This window comes from Hesperophylax consimilis, chromosome 26 (assembly GCF_061612785.1).
Source record: "Hesperophylax consimilis isolate HC1 chromosome 26, BYU_Hcon_1.0, whole genome shotgun sequence".
In the NCBI taxonomy this organism is placed as follows: Eukaryota; Metazoa; Arthropoda; class Insecta; order Trichoptera; family Limnephilidae; genus Hesperophylax; species Hesperophylax consimilis.
Window position 1 is genome coordinate 22587824 of NC_142861.1, and position 25144 is coordinate 22612967.

Genomic DNA, 25144 nt, shown 5'->3' on the forward strand with positions numbered 1-25144 from the left:
AATCAATCAAATTGGGTATTTTGTGAGGCTGGAATAGTAGGGATGGGAAGGAGATAAGGAAGATGAAAGATATTCATTATAGGGCGCAAATCACTACACAGAGAAAGGATAAGTTTTGAAAATATTTTAAGCGCCCCCAGCCTGCTGCCGATCGCCTGAGATGCGCCTCAAAAAATGTTGCGCCCTAGGCTTCAAGCATAGTAAGCCTAAAGGTAATTTGAGCCCTGAGAACGAACCACATCTGACTGAGGATAAAAAAGAAATTCCAGTCTGTAACATACGGGTCGATAAGCAATCGACATACCGTCGTCAACGCGAAAATACCAACCATGTTTCAAAAAATTAATTGTTAAGGAGGAGCTTAAAACTGATTTATAAGAGTAACAGATTGTTTTAAAATAATTTATAGTTTATTCTGACTACTTTCTTGTTCCATACATATAAACTCTATAAAAAATACGCTGTCCCCCCTAGCTTGGAAGCTGGCGAGCCCTTGAAGCTATTCTCGTGTATGAAGGGCAGTAATAAAATTCTAGACTATTTGGTGCAAAAATCGGAAGATACCATTTTCTCATGCTTCCTTTTCTTAAAAACCCTCCACCCAGCAACCACAAAAATGACATAGGTCCCGAGGGAAATTATTTTTCTCAGAACCTCTTGTGTGGGATTAATGTAAAAAACATTAATAATTTGAATTAATGTTATGGTACAAAAACAAAATCATCAATATTCTATAAATTTAAACGGAAAAATAACGGAGATGAACAGTTGTCTGTGTTAAAAGCAGGGACAAAGATCTAACTGGATCGAATCATTCTCTAAGGGGGAGGTTAACCTCTGTCGTTTAGTGAGAATTGAGGTTGCCGGAAGAAGAGCAATTTTTTCTGGGTATAGTTTTAAATAAAGTTGGGAACTCACACAAGGAGTAACTCTAAGTTAAAATCAATATTATATTCAGAATATAACGATACAATTCCATTTGTGGATTAATCTTCTGACGCATTTTAGAAAAACACAGAAGTTTAGTTATTAAATCTTAGATGTAGACTGTGCGCAGTTGTAGATTGACATTTATATTCAGTTGCGGATAATGTATATCGAGAATCATCCGCCAGAAAAACATTGGTGTGGCTCGCGGGTACAAACATACAAATGGCCCCCGACGGTGAAAAGGTTACCCACTCCTATTCTAACTGATACAAGGTTTTTTAGTAACTGGATAAATAATCGGTTCCCGATCTGTCTCCGGTAACTGGAACTGACTGGAACCGCAATGACAACATTGATAACCCATTTCAGTTATCGTATAATGTCTATGGTTGACAACTGTCAAATTTCTATAGCGGTATATGCTATATCTATGAATATGTCAATAATTTTGTGTGCAGTGTTATTGTTTGGTCGAATTTTATCGTGTTTGTGTTTCAATATTATTTAACCAAAATGTGTTTCATTGAAAATATTTAGCGACACGATTTTGAAATGTTTTACATTTTTTGGGCCTTCTTTGGCATAAAATGAGAAAAGTTAAGTGGTTATTCATTTGGTGGTAATTCATGGTGATACAGTTTGTGTTAGCGTTTGTATTCTCAAAAATATTAAATTAATAACTATCTTCAGAAATGACGGATTTCAATGCTTTTAAGAAAATTGCCAAATCAAAAATGTAAGTAATAAATAGTTTTATAGCTCATCAATAAACTTTAATGTGTGGACAATAATATAAAATGATTTTAAGAAATGAATCTGAAATATTGGTGGGTGTATCTTTTACTTCAATATTATTAATTTGGTAAACTGTTAGGATCTCTGGCCATGCTTAATACAAATATATATATTTTTTTTAAACACATTAGTTCAACTTAATTACTATAAAATACATCAGTTTGCATTTGGGGAATGGAAAATGCTGCATTTAATGACAATTGCGTAAAATGAAAAGGTAATTATTTCCCTAAACACCCATTTTTGGCAGAGATTATGGAATTGCACTTTGTTTCAACACCACCATAAGAAACATCAATTTACATTCACAAAATAGGTTATTAGGTTCTTAGTTTGGGTTACTTGAGTAATTTATGCATGTTTAAATTGAAACGAAACTTTGGAAATTGTCACTTCATACAAAAAAAATCCGAAAGTATCATTTTATAGGGTAAATTTTGAACTTTAAATAAACATGGAATTATAATGCATCTTTTACCAACTATCCCGATGTAAATCGTTGTTTCTTGTAGTAATCAAGTTGAAACGAAGTGCAATTTCCCTAATCTGTGCCTAATAAAAGTATGGCGGTTAAGGAAATATTTACCCTTAATATGAATAATTTTTTGAAAAAACGCTTTGGTTCAACTTAGCTACTATAAAATACATCTATTTGAATGCAACGGGAATGGAAAATACTGCACTTAAAATGACAATTGCGCAATAGTTTTTGTATTACGACTGCCATATTGACTTTTTGATATGTCAGTATTCTTAGTTCATATTAAATATGAAATTGGTTTTTAGGCAAGTTTATATTGAAAATATATTTTTCCCATACAAAAGAAAATTTTGATTTCACGTAATTGTCATTTTAAATGCATTATTTTCCATTCCCCCCGAATGGAAATAGTTTTATAGGGTGAATCAAAGATTTCATGTATGACGAACTGTCGGCAGTCTGCAGTAGACTAAAGCAGTGAGTCTTGCTGCAAGACCCAATGGAGCCACTTTAGGCGCTTAGTGTTATATCTATTTAAGTACATCTATGTAATATACAGACATTTGAAATCCTGCAAAACTTTTATTATATTTTTTGTTGCGATTTTTTTTGCAGAGAATCCAAGAGTAAGAGTGAATTGTTGAAGCTATGTCGAACATGCCTGGGAGAGAAGAACCCAAAAGACTTGTTTGAAATTCACATCAGCGGGTACAGATACAGTGAAATGGTTTCTTCTTGCACCGGCTTTGAGGTAACTAATATCAAATCACACTAACTACCATCACGCTGTTTCAGAGGCACTTCACATCCATACATACCCTTCTGTTATTCTAACTCTAGGACGTAAAGGTATTGAGGGTAACGAGCTGGCTGACGAACTAGCAAGGAAAGGGTGAAAGCACCACTTGTAGGATCCGAGCCGGCCGTAGGAGTAGCAGTTTGCCACACAAAATAACATATTGATAGGTGGGTCAAATCCCAGCACCTCAAAGAATGGGAGAGGGCACCTGGAATGAGACAATCCAAAGTACATACTCATAAAAGGACCAGACCCTAGATGAACCAAGAAACTACTCGATATGGACAGAAACTTACTGAGGGAACTGGTAGGACTACTAACGGGACACTGCCATCTGAGGAGACACATGCAGATATTGGGAGTAGAAAACACCAATAGATGCAAGAAATGTGAAAAGGATGAAGAGACTCCAATTCACCTATGGTGTCAATGTCCTGCCCTGGTGGGAACTAGGCTCAGATACCTGCGGAGACATACAGTAGAACCAGAAGACATGGCCACATATCCAATGACAACCCTGGTGAAGTTTATTAAAGGGACTGGGTTGTTGTTAAAGGAATGAGGTAAAATGGGAGATAGCACAATGGGCCTATGGCCTAAGTGCTCACGGGAACTATGTGTAAACCGTCTCCGCTTTAAAAAATATATATATATGTTCTGACTCTTGACAAGGCCCCACTCAAGTATTTGATTCACATGATCGTGCCATCAAATCGGTCTTGTGCAGGCGCAATTGGAGCAGTCCGATCTGGGCGCCGACTTGCCATGGAGCCGACAATAACCTAACAATTAACAGATAGCCCTTGAGGTTTTTTACTACCGCCAAGTGCCGTTTGGCCAACGGCCATATATTTTTCTTACACTCCTGTCTTCGTTCATTTGCTCTACACACCCAAACCATCTAAGCGTCCCTTTCTTAATACTTATTATGCTTACTTCAGCCTTGCATTATTTGAAAATCTTCACATTTCTCACGCAATCATATATGGTTTTACCACACATACGCCTCAGTGATCTTATTTCTACAGCATTCTGTCTACTTTCATGCTTCCTCTGCCAGTTCCATGCCTCACTACCATACAGCAGGATGCCTGGAGGCATCTTGTTGAAGCGATTGTTTCCCACCCAAATAGGACAAAGGGAAGAAGATGAGATGATATTTGAGTCCTAAATAATTCAGTACTCATTAGGTTAACATCAGATTATTCTAGAAACATAATACAATCGATTACACGCTGGTAATCTAACTTACCCTTGTAAAATGTCCCCCATAATACAAGTGAATGTGCAACTGACATCTTGTATGAGAAAGACGCGAAGAAAGAGAGACAAGCGTATAGGTATATAAGAGTATACAAGGTTGTATATTTATACCAGTATCTCTTTGTTATCTCCTGTCATCCAAGATATATTGTTAATTAATGTGTATTGACGATCATTCCGCCATCCCAATGTTACAGTAAAATCTTGAATATAAAAGACCATTACATTTAAGTATGTTTAATTTATTTATTTGCAGACGGATAAAGATGATGGCCTCCCCCAGAGAGTGTGTTCAGATTGTGCAGAATTGTTGCCTTGCTTCTTTGGTTTCTTCAAAAAGAGTCAGGAAGCCTATAGACTGTTGAAATATTCTTTACCATACATTCCCTCTCCAATTGACAACCTCTTAATACCAGAGAAAGTGGAGAAAACAAGAGGCAGGCCTTCTAATAAAGGTCCAAATAGTTTGTCATCAAAAACTAAACTCGAAACTAGAGGGAAATATGGAAAGTTGATCAGGATTAATGAAGAGAAAAATAAAAAGGTGCTTTCAGCTACAAGAAAAGTCATTAAATATGCTGATCCTGTGACTGCCACCTTGGACCGAAAACCTAATCCATTGTTATTAGATGATATCAAAATTGGTATGGTTATTTTGTTTGTAATTTTTTCTTTTTACATTAACTCCACGCACGAGGCCCTGAGGAAAATAAATTCACTCAGGGATTATGGCACCTTTAGTGATGCTGTATGGAGGGTCTTTTTGAGAAAAGGAAGGAGTTAAATTTGTTCTTGAAGAGAGACATATTGTGGGTGGGAGGAAGCACAGCTGTTAAACTCAAGAATGAGTTGTAGAAACAACCGGTTCTCATGTGACAAAATGTCGAATGTACATATGTTGGGCGCGCGTTTGGCGTGTTCCCGACTATGCGCCGGTGCCAAAGTAATCAATGATGCCAGTTCGTCGGAGCATTTTTCATTGAAATACCGGTAGAACCAGAATAGCATTCCCACCTTTTGCCTAAGCTCTAAAGATTGCAATCCGTTTGTTAAGATAAGGGAATATATCATATAACAGACCACCCGTTTCTGCAGAAGGTCAAGGGTTTTTTCAATTATTTTGGGACTGCAAACTCAGGGGTAGCTGCCCAATTAATATAAATTGGTATTTCAATGCTTCATTGTACTTCTTGACGAAAATGAGGTAGAAACTGAAAGTAATAAATTGCTTTGAAATTCTAAACAGTGCAAATTTCATGATGTTTTTACTGTTTGGGGGCTATTACTGCTTCTGTCAAACATGCTTTCTGGTTTCAACCGCGCCCAACCATCTGGAGCCAGTTGGACTATGGCAACCCTAATTGGGGTATGTAGTTAAGGCTGATACTGAAGAGAAAGGTGGGGAAGTACCTAGCTTATCAGATTATGTCACCAAAGCAATGATTCGATACAGAATGGTGGTCTTTCTCCAGGGCTATACTGAGAGTATTTACCAATTACCCCTTACAACCGGCTTCATCCAAGCGGGAGTTTGTTTTTGAAAAAATCCTGACAGAAAATAAATTTTTGTAATGGAACTGGTGCCGATGGAACATGCGGCATGTGTTTCAAGCAGTAAGTCGTCCAGTCCTGTGGGATCATAACTAAGAGCTTTACCAGTGTGGCCCACCCCAATTAGGAATGGAACTGGTGCCGATGGAACATGCGGCATGTGTTTCAAGCAGTAAGTCGTCCAGTCCTGTGGGATCATAACTAAGAGCTTTACCAGTGTGGCCCACCCCAATTAGGAATGGAACTGGTGCCGATGGAACATGCGGCATGTGTTTCAAGCAGTAAGTCGTCCAGTCCTGTGGGATCATAACTAAGAGCTTTACCAGTGTGGCCCACCCCAATTAGGAATGGAACTGGTGCCGATGGAACATGCGGCATGTGTTTCAAGCAGTAAGTCGTCCAGTCCTGTGGGATCATAACTAAGAGCTTTACCAGTGTGGCCCACCCCAATTAGGAATGGAACTGGTGCCGATGGAACATGCGGCATGTGTTTCAAGCAGTAAGTCGTCCAGTCCTGTGGGATCATAACTAAGAGCTTTACCAGTGTGGCCCACCCCAATTAGGAATGGAACTGGTGCCGATGGAACATGCGGCATGTGTTTCAAGCAGTAAGTCGTCCAGTCCTGTGGGATCATAACTAAGAGCTTTACCAGTGTGGCCCACCCCAATTTGGAAGTTTTTTGCCAGTTGCAAAGGGCTAAAGTACTAACACACCTACGTAAAATACATTGCTAAGCAATAATTATTTCAATCTCCGTGGCACACGTCAAACAAACTCTTTTACTGTCGAATTCAATATCGGCCATCATAAGGGTAATGGTTGCGCGGCCATTTTCATACAAAACCTAAATTTGGATTTGACGCCAAATACCCAATAAAACTGAAAATTATTTTGTTTATTGGCAAAGATAGATCAAATTTCAAGTACATGTGCTATTTTATTTGTTTGTGTTTTACATATTGAAATATGGGCCACTTCGCTACTATTAATTTATTAAACTGATTAATATTTTCTTTTTTACCATTGCTTTCAGAAAATTGTTCGTCAGACGATAATGAGTATATCCTCCCTATAGAAGAAGTGACCATCGTGAAATATGATGAAATAGTCTATCAGAAACAAGAAGACCTTTCAAGCGATGAAGAAAAGGTTCCGCTGAGTAAAATAATAAAGATTGAAAGAGCTAAAAAAGCAATGCCTTCATCTCCTGTCCTGAAAATAGTCCCCATAGAATCAAAAGAGGCACCGATACTTTTAAATGAATTGCCACTAGTTCCAAAAGAATCACTCGCAGAACAAAATGGACATGATTATGTAAGTAATATTAAAAATAATAATAGAGTTTTTTTGACCTGATAGACACTGGCGTATCATGCATAATATTTTGAAAGCATGCCCTATATGTGGGGTCGCAAATATGATCCACGAAGATTTCGCAATTGCCGTAATTCTTTAGTAATTTTAATCAGTTTTGGTTACTTTTCAAACTCATGCTTGACGACCATCAATTCAACGATCTGTGCCATTTTTAATTTTTGACATTTGAATTGTCTCCGTTAAATGGCAATTCTAGGCAGTTAATCAAATTGTGATCACATGTCAAGCATAACGGTAATATTTTTAAATTTAACCAATGTTAAAAAAATAAACAGGATGAGAATTAATGTTTAACCTTCAGCATGCCAAGACGAAAACTAAACATGTGTAAACATGAGTGGTGACTCAATTACCCTATGCATTTTATCACTTTAATGCCATTTTTCCATTTATTCATAAGTTTTATAGCAAATTACTCTTCACGGCTTACACATTTACCCCCTAATAAACGTGTTCAAAATTTGACACAATTAATAAACAACCATTCAAAATACGTTAATGGTTGTTCATCAGTTGTGTAAAATTTAAAACACGTTTATTAGTAAGGCCTTTAATGTGTTTTCGTAAAATAATTTATCATAATATAATTAATTTTGTAAAAAAACCTATTTATTCATCAACGAGTGAGAAGGCATGCAGCACTCACTGCTTGGTGTATGGTTTCATCTGTAAAGATGGTTCAAGCGTGCAAGAAATGTTATTTATGGCAAAGAATGATACCAAATTAAAAAAAAAAAAAACCATTTTAATCCATCGGTGTACTAATTTTTATTTGTGACATCATTTGTGCATACTTAAGAAGGATTCTTACTGTACAGTGTTGCACCCCATATTACCCCAAATGAAACACTTTTGTGCTTTTATATAGATTATGATTTTATTTTCTTTACCCAAGTATGTGGGAAAAGTTTTAATCAATAAGGCAATATGCGGATGCGACAGTAATGCAGCCTCCCAATCTTGGCGGCGGCTATGCCGATGGGTTAATCTATTACGTCAGTTTAATTTTTTGAATATTTTTGCTGTAGATTATGTATTTATAAGTTTTATAAGGTCTCTATTGAATTTTTGAAATTTTTGACAACCCCTATTAGCAAGGGGAAGGTTAATGGGGATCGATCAAAAGTCGAGAATTAAAAATGTTCCTGATCTTTACTTTGATGGAAGTTGAAAAACCCACAGATAATTGAAACAAGAGGACGTATGGCATAGAAGCGTGCCGTCTGTCAACCGAGTTACGAACAAACTGCACTATCAAAGCAGCCAGCAATAAAATTATGCATTTGACGTGTAAGTAGAAACAAAGACGGGGCACCACCGTGCCTAGATTCAATTTTCAGTATTATGGGTGAATGATGTTGGCGACACTTTTCTGCTCGCGGTTTCATGCTAATAATGGTTCATGGCCCATCTCCCTTGCTTATATTATCTATCGGTTCTTCAACTTTCATCACTTGATGACCATTGAAGTAAAGATCAGGAACATTTTTAACTCTCAATATGAATGTCTTAATATGAATTTAATAATCTGATTTCAGTTGGTTGATGAGAGCGGACCATGTGCATTACATCTGCCTGTGTTTGGGTGCTTTATGTGCGACAAGCATTTCCTGGACTTGCCCGCCTTGGAGGAGCATAACCTAACGCACGCTAATCCACATTTATTCACCAAGCATTGCCGATTCTGCAATAAACAGTTTTTACAGACAAGGTAATGTTTAAAAGTAAAGTCAATTCTGTTTTTACTGTCTTTTTTTCACATAATTATGATAAAGCACGGTCAACGAAGCGTACTGGTAATATCCAGAATCCTAGATTTAAAGTAGGTTAATTGTTACTGCGTGCATTCATATTGGTAATGTTCGGTTCCGTTAAGCGTCCAACAAAGCTATTGCGGCGCACTGTTCGAAACAGACTTTATTTTGCATAAAATAAAACATAAGTTTTTTAGCTTCCTTGTGCGTTCTGCAATCCGCGCTGGGCCGGGCTTCCCTTGGTGGATTTTTTTACTATGAAGTTGTGGCGGGATGTTCATTCGTACGGGCCGATTTTTTTAAATATAAAGTAGCGGTTTTTGTTTGAATGATTTTACGAAATGAATTCTTCTTGCCAGCGTCAACTTGAAAGACACCTTAATAATAAACTAAAAAATGGATATTTTGCAAAAGATCAATAGCGGTGTTTCATTTATTTATGTTGCTAAAATGCACAGTGTTGATTAATAACTCTTTTAATTTTTTGCAAATTTTGTATGTTTTGCACTATAATCCCTATAATCCGCCGCTTTCAATAATCGGACATTTTCCCAGTTTTTGGGGTGGCGGATTAGTGAAAGAGCATTGTAGTTTAACGCCAATAATTATGTTTTTCCAGCATGTTGATAGAACATCTCCGCTCCAATCATTCTGATATAAGAAGATTTGACTGTGGATATTGCACTACAAAATGTAAAGCCGAAAGACTCCTGCAAATCCACATGGTCAGCCATGATACTACTAATGCAAACACTTTCATTAGTATTCAAAGTGAGCAACAAAAAAGTAAGACCTGGTTTTCTAAACATCTTTATACATAGAGGGAGATATGGCATATTTGCGTACCGATTGTCGCTGTGTCACGACGAAACCGTACGGACTATCAAAGTGGCATAGAACAAAGAACACAAGAAGTGCCTTGTGGGCGTGTTTCGTGATTCAAATATTATCCCAATTTAGGCCTATGTTTCCATACAAAACTGTGTTTCACCATGAGTATGAAATTCAAATGGGATGTCGATATACAATTTCAGGTAAGTATAAGAGAAACAGAACCAGAAGGTTCCAAGTCAGTAGCACATTTGTTTCCATTCAAATTTATATGAAAGGAATTTCTAGTTACTTTATTCTATGGCATTTGGGATGTAGGTAGAGACACAGGCGGAGCACCAGTATGCAAACAGCAGTAGCATAGGAGAACGATATTGGCGACACTTTTGTGCATGTGTCATACTAATAATGGTTTGTGGTCCATCTCCCTTGTTTCTATTATCTATGGATAAATGGATACAAATGTGTTGTGAGTGTATACATGCCCCTGCTGTAAGCTCAATTTTTTTTTATTTGTGGTGTAATTGATGAAACATTTTCAAGCATTGAACAGATATCCAATTTTATTGATCTGTTTGCTGTCAAAGAGTCGAATGGGCTTATACAGGGTATTAACAAGTTTCTGGCGGGTAGTTTTTGCGCTGGCGCTACGCTGTCTCCGGACGAAAATAAAGATCCCGCTTGAATTTCTTTAATTTGTTTTAAATCGCTATATCTTTGAAAATAATTAAAATACAGTCGAACTTGGTTATAACGATTACGGCAATAGCGAATTCACGGCTATAATGAGCAATTACAAAACCATATTTTAGTTCAGGCTTATCTTCATATAATTGTTGACTGTTATAACAAAGTCGATTCCCTGATATACTGAGCAAATAATTTTGTTAACACAATTTCTGAATACGTGGATGGGTCTCTGGGTCTGAAAAGTAATTGGAAATTATTCAAGAATTATTCTCGAAGTAAGTAGTAACAAACAAAGAGGCGGGAATTTCCTTCCCCGTTAGGGACGAATTCGTATTTTTTATGGCACTACCTGTGTAAGATTGTCGGCTATATGAACCATTTGCTATCCATCGGGCACAATGTAATACTGTCATACAATCTGCAAAATTTGAGCTTCGCAAATTTGTTCCCTTTTAACATCTTCTTTTGTATTACAACTCATCGTCAATTTTGTTTTAAAAACCAATTACTTAATATGTTTATGAAGGTACCTAGTTACGAGTACCTACATTATCACCTAATAATTATTACCTCGTTATAACCAAGTTTGACTGTATTTTAATAAAAATTTCTACGTAGTAACTCAGCATACCCAAGCTATAAAAGTACTAAACGAAAATCGAATATTATTTTAAATGCAACTTAACCTTGTAATATTTTTATTACGGTCCCCCTATCGGTATTTGCCCATACCTGCTTTCTTTAAATATGCCCGACATCTCTCGCTCGCTTGCACATAGGAGTTGAGTGGGGCGGAACAGAGATAGAGATTTCAATCGGGTTTCACAGTGATAAAAAACCTCATTCCAGGAACTAAATTATTACAATAACAAATAATATACTATCCTTTTGTTGAAATACCGATGTAAACAAAAGGCACGAAGATAAATATAAAAAGAAGACTTGCATTACGATTCGATAATTATGTACATATAGTTGGGACCATTACAAAGAGATTGGTATATAATATTGCATACACATTTTACAGACTAAAAGAAGTGCTCAATGTTGAAAAACTGAAAATTATTTATTTTTCTTTGGTGCAATCTTCACTTATATACGGAATAATAGGATGGGGCGGTGCGCTTCATACACATATCAAACCTTTACAAATAATTCAAAATTATATCATCAAAGTTATGTATAGTCGGAAAAGAACATTTTCAACAGATGAGTTATACAAAGAATCTAAACTATTCTGTCTCCGTAAACTATTTATTTTGCAAACTATAAAATACATCTTCAAAAACAAAAATAAATTCGAAATAAATAAAAACAGTACCAACATTAGAAATAATAATGTATTTTATACCCCCCAAACGAACACAAAACAAATGCAAACACACTGCAGTTTCATTGGACCTCGTACTTTCAATCTTTTACCGAAAAATATTCAAGTGATTACTAAACTTCCTCAATATTTAAAAGAATTAAAATTATGGCTTTTCGATACAGCAGTTGAAACTTTTTTTATTTAATTTGTATCAATTTATGTTTCTCATAAATTATTCACCATATATTACACTAAACACTTATAACTTCACTATACACTATTATAAACACTTTTTATACAAACCACTTAGACAAAATGTAATCTGGTTTTTATTTTATATGCCCACAATTTGTTTATTTCTAGGTACAATAAAATAATAACTTAAATATATTACCCACGCACAGGCTGCGCCTTAGTGGGTTCCCATTATTCGTATTGATTTATATAATATTGTATGTAATTAATGTAAAAATTGGGAAAAATAAAGGAATTAAAAAAAAAAATATATATATTCATATAAAAACATTGAATAATTCCGTCTTTTCTGCCATTGAAATGAGGCCGGCGCAAAAGGTAGAACTACCCTTCCCGGTGTTAAGCATCAATCAACCGAACGGGTAGACTTTCCCGGCCGAAGGGTTTTATGAGACATACCTGATTTATTTTAACCAGTGATTCCTGACATATTTGGAATAAAAAATGCAAATGAAATTTTGGTTTCCCGTGCCATTTTTTGTTGTTTATTTTTTTACTAAACAAACAAACAAAAAAAAATCTTTCACATGTCCAACGTTTTTTACTCCAAATAATGTCAGGAATTAGATAACATTTCTTCTTCTTCATCACCTGTTTCTCGGGATAGTAAATTGTTGTAATTAAAGTCTATTATTCCGCCTTCCCAATTCATAATAAAAGTAGTGTTATGAAAACATTCCACAGATATTACATATGGATATTTTTATATGCTTATGTATTGAGTGTTTTTGATGCGTCAATTTTTATTTTCAGAAGAAATTTCATCAATCGTTGGGTCTGCCAAAAAACGGGGAGGGACATATAGAGCCAATAAGCATTCTTGTCCGCAATGTAGACGGACTTTTACAGATAAGATATTGTTGGCTAAACATATTAAAAGTCATAAAAAAAGGACTCCCTACGTGTGCGAGGTGAGTGGAGAAAAATTAAAATTACATCTTGGATAATATGAGTTACAAACATTTTTATTTTTATTTGATTACCGTATATGAACCCCAACTGCTTCCAGCTGTCTAGAGCTAGTTGGATTATATTTTTTCTCAAATAATGTGTATTACAGATTTATATAATCCTATTCCAATACACATGACATAATTTACATAACTTTAAATATTTAACTATATTTATTTATTTTATTTATTTATTTATTTATTAGATACAAATAATTACATACATATTAAGGAAGCTTTGGCTGTCCAACTAGGAAATTTTCCCGTTTTAGGACAGCCAAATTGCCTGGTTTAGTTAACATTTGTACACGCTGCTGTTATGAATTATTTTTCCATACTTTACATTAATAGTTACGCTAGTAATATAGTCTATATACATATATATTTATCAAAGTAATCAAAAAAAAACTTTTTCAGACATATTTGTACACCCGCATATTAGTTTTTTTTTTAAGAAAACACCTGATAAATTTTATCAAGGTACATCTAATAATATGCAATTAAGGAACACTGTATCTGGGTACATGATAACATATTGGATTAATTCAATTTATAGTTACAATATAAGAAAAATATTAGGTGGGTTTCTTAATTTGATCGCTGTTACTGTGCTGTGTATTAATTTACATAATCAAGGTACATATAATATAATATACATAATCAAGAAAAATATAAACAAGGTACATGAAAACATATTGTATAAACATTATCAATCACAAAAATTATCAATCGCATTGTATAAATCAGATGCATGGTAGGAATTTTTTATTTAACTGCCAATAACAATGAATAAATGTGAGTACAGAACATTTTTGTTTATCTGTTGGTCATCATAAGTTCGCTTTCGACTCTTCCTAAGTCTAGAAGCCAATAATAAACTAATTTACGCAGAATGCTTATGCTTTCCGATTTCCATAAATCGGGTAAGAGGTTGAATAATTTTGGACCAAGGTAATACATAGAATTGTCTTTGGGCAAAGGATGTCATAGTAGTAGGTGGAACAACTGGATTCCTCCTTGAATGTCTAGTGTCGTGATAATGATCAATGGAAGGGTAGTGGTGACGTTGTTTTTGAGTGTGTAATATAATTTTTTTTATGTATAGTTGCCTTACATCAAGAACTCGTATCTCTTCGAATAATACATCACTGGGGTACCTAAATGGTTTTTTTAGGATGACCCTTAGCAGTGATTTCTGTGCTTTTGCTAAGGGATCCAGTATTGTTTTGGTACATCCGCCCATCCCAAAGATGCATATTCAAGTAATGAGTTACACAGAGCATAATATAAACATTTAAGATCTTTTATGCAGAGAATATTTCTAATGCCCAGGAAAAGATGAGTAAGTTTTCTGACTTTTGTGGAAATTGAGTCTATATGTAGGTCCCATCTCAGAAATTTATCTATCATAATTCCTAGATATTTTATACTATCTACGCATTCTAGGGTGTTACAATTACAAGTAGTTAGGTTATTGCAGTGGTGTATAATAATGTTTTGTGTTTCTTTCGGTTGTCCCGCTTGAGTTGCACTGAAGCGTATGAATTTTGTTTTCTCCGTGTTGAGTGTGAGTAGATCAAGCATCAAGCCATTGTTTAACACTATTTATACCAGCTTCTGCTTTACTGTGAACTTCATTCCAGTTTTTATCTTCAAATAACAAGACCGTATCGTCTGCAAAGGTAATAATGTGGTCGGCAAGGGAACTGTTACATAGCTCATTAATATATATATTAAACAAAATTGGCCCTAGAGTACTTCCCTGAGATACACCAAATTTAATATTTGCTGAATCGCTTAGAGTATCATTAATGTTCACTCTTTGGCTTCTGTTTTCTAAATAACTAACCATCCACTTTAATAGTTGACCCTGTATTCCAACGCACTGTAGTTTTTTCAACAGAATTTTATGTGATATAGTGTCGAACGCTTTGGCTAGATCCAGGAATAGTGCAGTGCATTTAATTCCTCCATCGATATTATTAGAGATGATTTTTGTCAGGTTAGCGATAGCGTTTTCTGTGCTTAAACCTGGTCGGAAGCCGTATTGTCTATTAGAAAGAATGTTATTATCTTCCAGATATGTGCTAAGGCGATTTTTTACAATTTTTTCAATAATTTTCGAGACCGAATTTAGCAAAGAAACTGGCCGGTAATTATGTACATGCGATTTGTCACCATTTTTGTGAAGCAATATAACTACTGAATGTTTTAAATGATTGGGGAATATTCCTGATTTAAAGCTTAGATTCGAAATGAACGCGATCGGTATTGCGATTGAGGATTTAATATGTTTTAACAGATTTGATGAGACTTTATCAGGACCACAAGCATTTGATGACTTAAGATCGTCAATTATTTTCATGACTTCGTTTGTCGTTGTTTGTATATTGTCTATTTTATGACCGAAATTAGAGGTAGTAAACTTAGCGAGATCAATTTCAGTAGTATTAAGTTTATCAAGAATTTTTTTCGCAAGAGTGACTCCCACTGAAGTGAAATAATTATTGGCGAAATTTGCCATAATTTTTGGGTCTGAACAGTTTATATTATTAATGTACAACGATTTAATTTCGGAAGATTTATTAATTTTTGTTTTAGATATATTACGAAAAGCTTCCCACAGACGTTTTGGCGTACAGTTATTTTCGTAAATAAATTTTTTATAATAATTTTCTTTGGTCGATTTGATTAAATGTTTACATAAATTCCTATACTTTTTATAATGAGCTTGTACTAAAATATTTTCAGGACATCTTTTCGCCTTTTCGTGTAATTGATTCCTTCTGTGAATAGATTTGACAAGGCCAGGGGAGATCCAAGGTGTGAGTTTTACTTGATTATTTGTTATGTGTATGTGACTAGTGTGTTTAGATATATATGAATGTAATTTTGTGATAAATTCATTCATTGCTGAGTCAGTATCAATTTGGTCTAGAACGTTTTGCCAGTTTTCTGATCGCAAGTCTTCGACTAAGTTATTGTAATTTGTTCGAGGGACATATTTAATTTTAGCATCAGTGGGAGGTTTGTTTTTAAGACAGAGAGCTGTGGTGTAGTGGTCTGAAATTGTAGTGTGAAAAACAAATGAGTCGATTAGGTTAACATTTTTAACATTGATATGGTCTAGGCAAGATTTACTCATGCCCTGTTCTCGAGTAGGGCTGTTAATTGTCTGAATGAATCCATTTTCAGTAAGCACGTATAAATAATCGTTATATTGACGGTGGTATTCAAGAATAGTATTAATATTAAGATCGCCTATGATGATTTGACATTCTATTTTTTTTGAACTATTGATGATTGCTTGAAGTGAGCTCAAAAAAGTGTCGATGTTTTGGAAAGCGGGTGATCTGTAGATTGCAAAGATACATAAGTTGTGGTTCAAAACAATTTTCAGACAGTTTGCTTGTGATAATAAAATTTCATCTACTTGTGCTTGTATTCCGTCTCTGATGTAAACAACGATTCCACTTGATTTATTTAAACTTATGTTAGTGTGATATTCAGAGTAATTGTGTATAATTTTGGAGGTGTATTCTTTATTTATCCAACATTCCGACAAAATTATAACATCGAATGAGTAATTAAATTGATCAAGAAATAATAAAAAATCATCGATTTTTGAAATGCTTCTGATATTCTGATGTATGATTTTTAGACTATATGAGCCCCAATTGTATTTGTTTAGATTATTTAGATCATAAATAACATTTGTGTTATAATTTATATCGGAATCATTATAATTATCATATGGTAAACGAAACATAGTTAGTATATTTTAAATAAGTGTAGTATTGCGTAACATAGTTATTATATTTTAGATTAACGTGGTGCTGTGATAAAATACGCCAATACGCACGCAACACGCGACGCACGTCTTCTGTCATCGGCTCTCGATAGTATTCATTTTAATCGTTCGTTCTAGTCTATTTACAAAATGGAAGAGTTTGGTGATATCATTCAGTCCCTGATTAAAACGGTCGATGTTTTGAGTGGCAAAATCGAGGGTTTCGGTAGCGAACTGACCACGATTCGTTCAATTTTAAGTGACGGTAGTGCTAAAATTGTGTGCCCTTCATGCAAGTACTCGTACAACGTAACTGCAGGTACTCCCCAGGTACTAGCGCCGGCGCCAGACTTAAATGTGTGTGTGCGCTCAGCGTACGGCGATATCACTAAGCAGCCGTCTGGGACACCTCCACCGCCCGGCCCCCCCGGCCCCGCCCCCGCTCCTGCTATTACCTTAGCCGCTCTAGCCGGCCAGACTCACCTTCCCGTTAGCGGCGTCCAGCCGCTCACTACCCGCAAAATGACCACAAGATCCACTGCTAAAAAAGGAAAACCGGAGGAAGATCTACATTCCGCTTCCACATCTGCTGCAGCGGCGTCTTCTCCTCCACAACCACAGAGTACAATACAGCCTGTTGTGCCCAAGCTGCCAACCCAGCCAATAACATCGTATAGCGATGCCCTCGTCAACGGTAGACGACGATCTCGGCCAATCTGTAAAGGGACAGGGTCTATCGACGACAGCTTGGTCACTATTCCCAAAAACCTACATCTGCATGTATTCATGTTTCACCCGAATACCACAGAAGAAAATATATCTTCATTCTTAAAAAAGAAGAAGCCGGATTTCATTTACACTGTCGAAAAACTGGTTACGAGGCATGAACGTTATGCTGCCTTCAAAATAGGCATACCGGAAAATTACTTCCACTTTTTCCTGGACCCCATGATCTGGCCTGAAAATGTGGCTTTCAACGAATGGTCATTTCGGAGACCACGACCCCAAACTAGGACGGTCGATACGACGTCCGAAAAAGATAGACATTAGTGGAGTATACCAGAACGTTCGAAGTCTGAATAATAAAATTATCGACTTCATGACAAACGTAATGTGCCAGAAACCACTTCTGATTGCTCTTACCGAAACTTGGCTAACTTCAAGCACCTTTTCGTCGGAGCTATTCGAAAACCTATACCACGTCTACAGGAAGGATAGAGGCAGTCGCGGAGGAGGGACTCTCCTAGCCCTCCGAGCTGACAGCCACTCACACGCGGAAAGAATGGACTGCATAGAAACCCAAGGTGAAGACTTGTGGGTGAAAGTATCGCATAGAAATGTCATCATTTATATATGTGTTGTATATTTTCCTCCAAATACAACATCTGAACAGTATCAATTATTTTACGACAAAACTATAAGTGAAAGTGTAAAGTTACAATCAAAAAATATTATTATTTTCGGTGATTTTAACTTTCCCTCAGGGAAAAACCCAATTGACGTTTTCGATTACTTTTGTTCTTTTTATAATTTAACACAATTCAACACTGTTTATAACATAAATGCACACATGTTAGACCTAGTATTAAGTAATGTAAATTCTAAAAATGCTGTTATCTGCCGCCATGACTCCCCATTAGTCAGAGAGGATATTCATCACCCTTCACTTTCATTCACATTCGATTACACAACTCAATCACATATACAAACAGACACATTGCCTCCAGACATAAACATGGGTTGGATTTTCCACGAAAGCTCAGATAACACACTTAAGAATGCCTTAGAACAACATCACTGGAATCATTACGATTGCCTTGACGTAAATCTAGCTGTCGAAATGTTTTATGAACAGCTCAATAATATTTTCAACATTTGTTTTAAGAAAAGATCTACACGTATGCTCAAAGATGTTAGACAATATCCGAAATGGTTTAATGGGGAAATCATTCACCTCATACGAGAAAAAACTAAAATGCACTATCTTTGGAAAAAAACAAAATCCGAACATGCCTTAGCTAACTTTAAAACTTTGCGAAAATCAATCAAACGGTTAATTGGTCAGCCCTACACTGACTTTACACGTGAGGCCGAGAACAGTATAATAACAGACCCAACTCGATTTTGGTCTTACACTAACGATAAACGCCGCGGCTGTGACAAACTTAACCACATGGACTACAAAGACAATAAATATGATGGATCGTCTGAGATCGCCGCAGGTTTCGCACACTATTTTCAATCAGTATTTAGCGACAATATCCCCAAACTCGACATATCCTCTATAGCTTCATCGTCATTTAACTCTTTACCTGTACAAATTCATGAAATTAACGATGACGATATTATTACAGCTTTCCATAAGCTAAAACCTAAATACTCCGTCGGCCCAGATTGTATTCCACCTATAATCCTCAAAAGATATGCAAGTTATTTTGTTCAACCTCTAAAACATATTTTTAACCTATCACTTCGCAAAAATATCTTTCCGGAAATGTGGAAACTAACGAAAGTAACGCCTATACATAAAAAAGGAAAAAAGTCAGAAATAGATAATTACAGACCTGTAGCTGTGTTGTCAGCACCCGCAAAACTTTTAGAAACCATAATTTATTCACAGATATATAACCAAACAAAACACGCACTCACCGAAAATCAGCACGGATTTCGTCCCACACTGTCACCTTCAACGAATCTTATGAATCTCATTACCTATATTAATAATTCATTTGAAAATTTTGTACCTGTTGATGTGATTTATACAGACTTCGAGAAAGCATTTGATAAAGTCGACCATGATATTTTATTAAAAAAATTAAGTGACATCAGATTCTCTCAGAATTTCCTCGCTTTTGTGGCTAGCTACTTACGTAATCGTCGTCAGTATGTCAGTTACGGACACCATATCTCTCACGAATACAAAACTAACTCCGGGATTCCCCAGGGATCGAATCTAGGACCCCTTCTCTTTCTCTTATTCATCAATGACATTGGCAACACTATAAACCACTCAAAATATCTCCTTTTTGCTGACGATATAAAACTTTTCAAAGCAATCAAAAGTTACATCGATTCCATTCTTCTGCAGAACGATCTTGATTCTCTTGTCAAATGGTCGGAACTGAACAACTTACCCTTCAGTATTCAGAAATGCAGTGTCGTTACATTTACAAGGTCCAAAGATACATTCCTGTTCCCCTACCACATTAATAAACATGAATTAACACGTAAAAATGAGATTCGAGACCTTGGCGTAATTTTTGAAGCAAATCTCTCTTTCAAATCCCATATAATATATATCTATATATAATTATCTGATATTGTCTCCCGTGCCAACAAAATGCTTGGATTTGTTCTTCGTAATTCAAGATCATTTACCAACGGAATCGCAATCCGAAGAACGTATGAAGCACTTGTTCGCAGTATCTTGGAATATAGCTCCATTATTTGGGCCCCTTCTGAGCAAAACCATATTCTCGAAATAGAAAAAGTACAAAAGAGATTCATGCGTTACCTATATATGAGGGAATATATGTACTACCCTTTCCTGTATCCATCCTTATTCTTAGCAGGAATGCTCGATCTTAATACATTAGAAGCCCGCCGAAAAATATTTTTAGGAAAAAATTTTTTTAAGATAATCTCTGGAACTATACATAATCCACCTATTTTGAAAGAGATTAACTTATATGTCCCAGACAAGTATACTCGTGGAAGGTCCCATACCCTTTTTTATGCTCCAAAAGCGAGGACTTCTGCCTATCAGAACGCCCCAGTCAACAGAGCGACTGAACTGCTCAACGAGTCTGCATTGACCATCGACATTTTTAACGTAACCTACAGGCAGTTTAACAATTATCTTTTGACGTATGTCACAAAGTAGTGAAACTGACCTTTTTATGTGTTTTGCTATACTTTTTGTCTAATTTGTAATCTTCTCCATAATGTATTGGTGAATAACCGTTTTACGGAGAACATGAAAAATAAATAAATAAATCAATAAATAAATAAACTTTCGCATAATATAATTTTTAATACAATATCTAATTTAGTTTTATTGACACCTAAAATTAATATGAAGCTGGTGATAATACAAGTTCCTAGCAGGTAGTGGAAAGCAATAGACTTGATGAAGCGGGAACAACGATTAAATATAATAGTAAACAAGCGAGACGAAATATACCTCGAGAGCGAAATTGGCACAATTTTATCACAGTGCTGACAATTTTGATTCATCGGAAATGAGAATAGCATTTGTTCCCGCCTCTTTTCTAATATATGTATATGTTCCCTCCTTTAACCCACGCGAATCGAAACATACGTTCCTTGGCATATTGGCGTGTCTTAAACCAGAGCTGCTTTGATCGAAAGGTCAGTTGTTCGGAAACGTAGATAGGCGAGCGAGGACCGGCAATTCCAATGTTCAATGTGTTAAGTTTGTCTTCGGTATTTTGTTGATTTTTATTGTAATTTTTCACATCCGCTAGCAGTTGATCTCTAGCTAGATTCGTCTTTAATTTGATAATTATTTCTCTCGGATGATTCTGTTTATTATTTTTTTTAGCTGACCGATAGATAGAATCGATATCTTTAGTTTGAATCGAGGATTTTGTAGTCTGGCAGATGTTGAACATTACGTCTTGTAAATTCTCCCCGTTGATTTCAGGAATGCCTCTTATTTCGGCATTATTTGCTTTGAGGGCACGCTCCTGAAATTCTAGACCATTCTCCAGGACCGTAATTCTGGCTTCCAAAATGGCGTTCTTCTTCGTGAGCTCATCATTCCGTTGCTCCATGTTACGAAATCTGGCAAGAAAGTCCTCATACTGCGCACTTATGAATTGGATATTTTCTAGAATTTTATTATTTTGGTCCAAAATATCATTTTGTTTTTTTTCCAAATTAGTCGTTTTATAAATGACTAACTCTTGCAGTTCTTCTAGATTAGTTGATGGTTGGTAGGTGGACGTTGAAGCTTTGTTGGTCACTTTTTTTGATGGTTCCAAAGTTGCGGTATCACTGGCGGTCTCCGTTAAAATAGTAGCACTTAAGGCGGCTGAACGAGTATCCTTTTTGCACTGCTTGCACTTCTGTTGGGTTCGCCTTTCTTGAGTAAATCGACGGTATGTATTCTCATTTATGCCTCCACAGGCTAAATGATAGGTGCCTTTACACGTCGCACACACAAATATTGAATCGTCTGAAAGGACGGCTTCTGGACATACTCTGCAGTGCATCTTGAATACTATATTTACTTCCCGCCTTATAACGACACTACGATGATAACCGAATTAGGTATATTGGTTGAACTTTATAAATTATAAAATAAAAATAAAATCGCTTTTATTTTATTATTCTGGATTTGGTAAGATTCGATCCTAGGATCATCAAATGTCTGCACCAAATTCAGGTGACGTTTTAGACCACTGAACCAACCAAGGCTTGCGGCGAATTGTGGTTTTAACGGCTTATAATATAACCGAGCACCTGTAAATTAAATAATTTCAATATTATCAGTTCACTTTTGTAATATTATTATTTTTAAACACTATCACGGGACCAATAATTTATTATGAACACTTAGATAATTAATTATATATCAACAGATTGAATTTCGAATTAAACTGGGAGATGATATGACAAATTCAATGTAAAATGATGCTGATCTGTCACCTCACTTCAATATTTGTTCTTTTTTAATCACTTAATTAAAGAATATTTCTTTGTTAATTAGATGTGACACTATAATCATCTGTGGTAAACACGGATAAAACTTATACTTTGTTTTATAAGCGTTTTAAACTTTATATTTTAATTGTTTTGTTCGGAGCGATTGATTTGCGTGTACGTTAGTTAGTAGGTAGATTGTTGATTGATTGACTATAATACATTTTGGAGTCCTTGCCCCAATCAGGGTGTTTATCCATTCTGGAAAAGCTAGGCATCCACAATAGCCTCTCAATTGTCTGCTTACGATGTATCCAAAGATATCTCGGAGACATTGCTTGCCAAGCTGAGAACTCAAAACTAGAACAATCACTGGTCAAATAGCAGGAGGAGCAGAGAAAGAAGGATCAAATATCACAGGCTTCCAGAATGTCAGGCCTGTGTCTCTCCATACTGGACTGCGAGGAGTAGTGGAGTTACCAGTCAAATTGACCAGTTCACCATTGAAATTGACGTGAGGGTCACGAACCCTCAGCATTGAGGCAACAACTAGAGAAAAAGTCATCTGCACAGCCAAATACTACCCAAACTTCCTCCTTCTCCTCTTTCCTTATCCCCCCCTACCCAGTCTTTTGTGCTACAGTTGACAGTCGAAACTCTTATGCGGTGATTAAATAATAATAAAATGTGCCCTATTTGCGCAATTTATAATCTTTGAAAATCTAAGACGGCGTTTGTTTGTCCAGAACCGTGGCTGCAAGAAGTACTGCTTCCCCACCAAGTATGACTTGGAGGTTCACGTGCATGTGCGGCACCATTCCGAAGTGATAGTCTCCACTGAGGGTGTGCCGCAAGCCTCCTCCTTCGTCTGCAAGTTCTGCGAGAAGGTGTGCAGCAAGAGGAAGAATCTCACGCATCACATGCTGATGCACAGACCCGATAAGAGGTTCCAGTGCAGATATTGTGACAAAGGTAATAACCTTCTTATATAGTTTTTACCTCACTGCTGAGTGAGGTAAAAACCAACCCCAACTCCAACTCATTCCTTGGTAAACCAGGCTTCTCTATTCTGCGCCGCACAGAAAACCGCGGACATCGACATTCCGGACACGCTTCAATGCATTGGTGATTTTCCTCTGCTTCTGTTTTGTAATTAAGCGTGTTGAATAGTGCTGTATGGCGGGTATGTCTCAAGGATATTTATTTATTAAATTATTATAAGCAAAAATTAGTTGCCTGTAATATCAATACAAATTGAAAATATCTCCCCAGTAAGGGAATTGAACCCGCGCCTTCTGATGTCCGGTCAGACGCTCTGAACCACTGAGCCACGTCTGCATATTTCCAACCCGCCAAATAATTCAATATGTACTAGTACTTCAATCAATATTTTTACTCGGGAGTATTATATTATATATGTATAGATATTTTCAATTTGTATTGATATTACAGGTGACAATTATTGCTTATAATAATTACGAACAGAAGATCAGTGGAGTCGATGTTATTGTTTAAAATTTTATGTAGATATTTTTTTTTTTTTTTTTTTTTTTTTTATTATTTAACATTATAAATGATAACAATATGCAGACTTATAAATAATTTGTTCGTTATTATTCTCTTTCTCCATAAGTGAGCTCCAGGAGCTCGTGTTTATGGGAGGAGTCTTTACATTTAGTACTAATGATTTTTTAAACAATAATCAAAAACTTTTGAAATAAATACAAACATAATATTAACATAGGTACACAAATTGGAAAATTGTTTTTTTAAAGATAATTAAAATAATACATCTTTTTACAGATAAGTAAGCGTGAGGAAATTAAGGGTACAATATATCAAGAAAAATTTAGAAAAATAGTTTTTTTTTTAAAGACAATCAAATTAATATATATTTTTTACAGATTGAGTAAGTGTAAGAAAATTAGGGGTACAATATATCATTATCCAATTTGAGGGACTTAATTAACTTTTTGAATTGTTCATAATTCACAGTTTCGGTTACACTAATTTTATTTTTGGACAATAATATATTGTACCATCTCACACCTAAATACGAATAGTGGTGCTGAGCCGTGGTCGTTCTAAGCATAGGAATGGCTATTAAGCCATTAGTTTTGAATCTATTGCTTATGCTATCTGAGGGGTGAATTTTATAAATAAAATATTCTTTATAAATTTGATATAAGGCGATTCTCTTATACAATTCTGTTATAGATGGTACATTAAATTCCTGAAATATCTCTAAAGTAGGGGAGTCATATGGTTTTCTAAGGATGATTTTTATAATTATTCTTTGAATTGTAATTATGGGCTGTAAAGAAGCCTTAAAAGCCCCTCCCCACCCAATAATCCCGTACTGTAATAAGGACTGAATTAATGCATAATAGACAATTTTGATAGTTTTCGTATTTAAAATATTTCGTATATTATAGAAAATATAGATAAGTTTTCTTATTCTTTCAACAGTGAGATTAATATGGTCTTTCCATTTAACATTTTTATCTATTAAGATACCAAGATATTTTATATTGGATTTATGATTTAGTTTCGCGCAGTCCGTATTACATGTACCGTCATTTACACAATTTTTAGAATGAATTGTTATGTTAATTAGGTTATTTGGCACATCTTCTTGTAGAGTGAAAGGAATACAATATGTTTTTTCTGTGTTAAGTGATAATAAATTGCCATCGAA

At 35.6% G+C, this 25144-nt stretch overlaps 1 protein-coding gene across 2 annotated transcripts in view; it reads left to right on the top strand.

Moving 5' to 3' along the window:
- Positions 1-1355: 1355 nt before the first annotated feature.
- LOC149411309 (uncharacterized) overlaps positions 1356-25144 on the top strand; it is a 39730-nt gene continuing 15941 nt past the window's right edge. For both annotated transcript variants that reach the window (XM_089647091.1, XM_089647094.1), the window contains exons 1-8: positions 1356-1666; positions 2822-2957; positions 4525-4912; positions 6854-7134; positions 8736-8908; positions 9571-9737; positions 12793-12950; positions 23193-23418. In XM_089647091.1, the coding sequence (XP_089503217.1) occupies positions 1623-1666; positions 2822-2957; positions 4525-4912; positions 6854-7134; positions 8736-8908; positions 9571-9737; positions 12793-12950; positions 23193-23418 (1573 nt within the window). In that variant the 5' untranslated portion in view covers positions 1356-1622. The remainder of the gene's footprint in view (positions 1667-2821; positions 2958-4524; positions 4913-6853; positions 7135-8735; positions 8909-9570; positions 9738-12792; positions 12951-23192; positions 23419-25144) is intronic.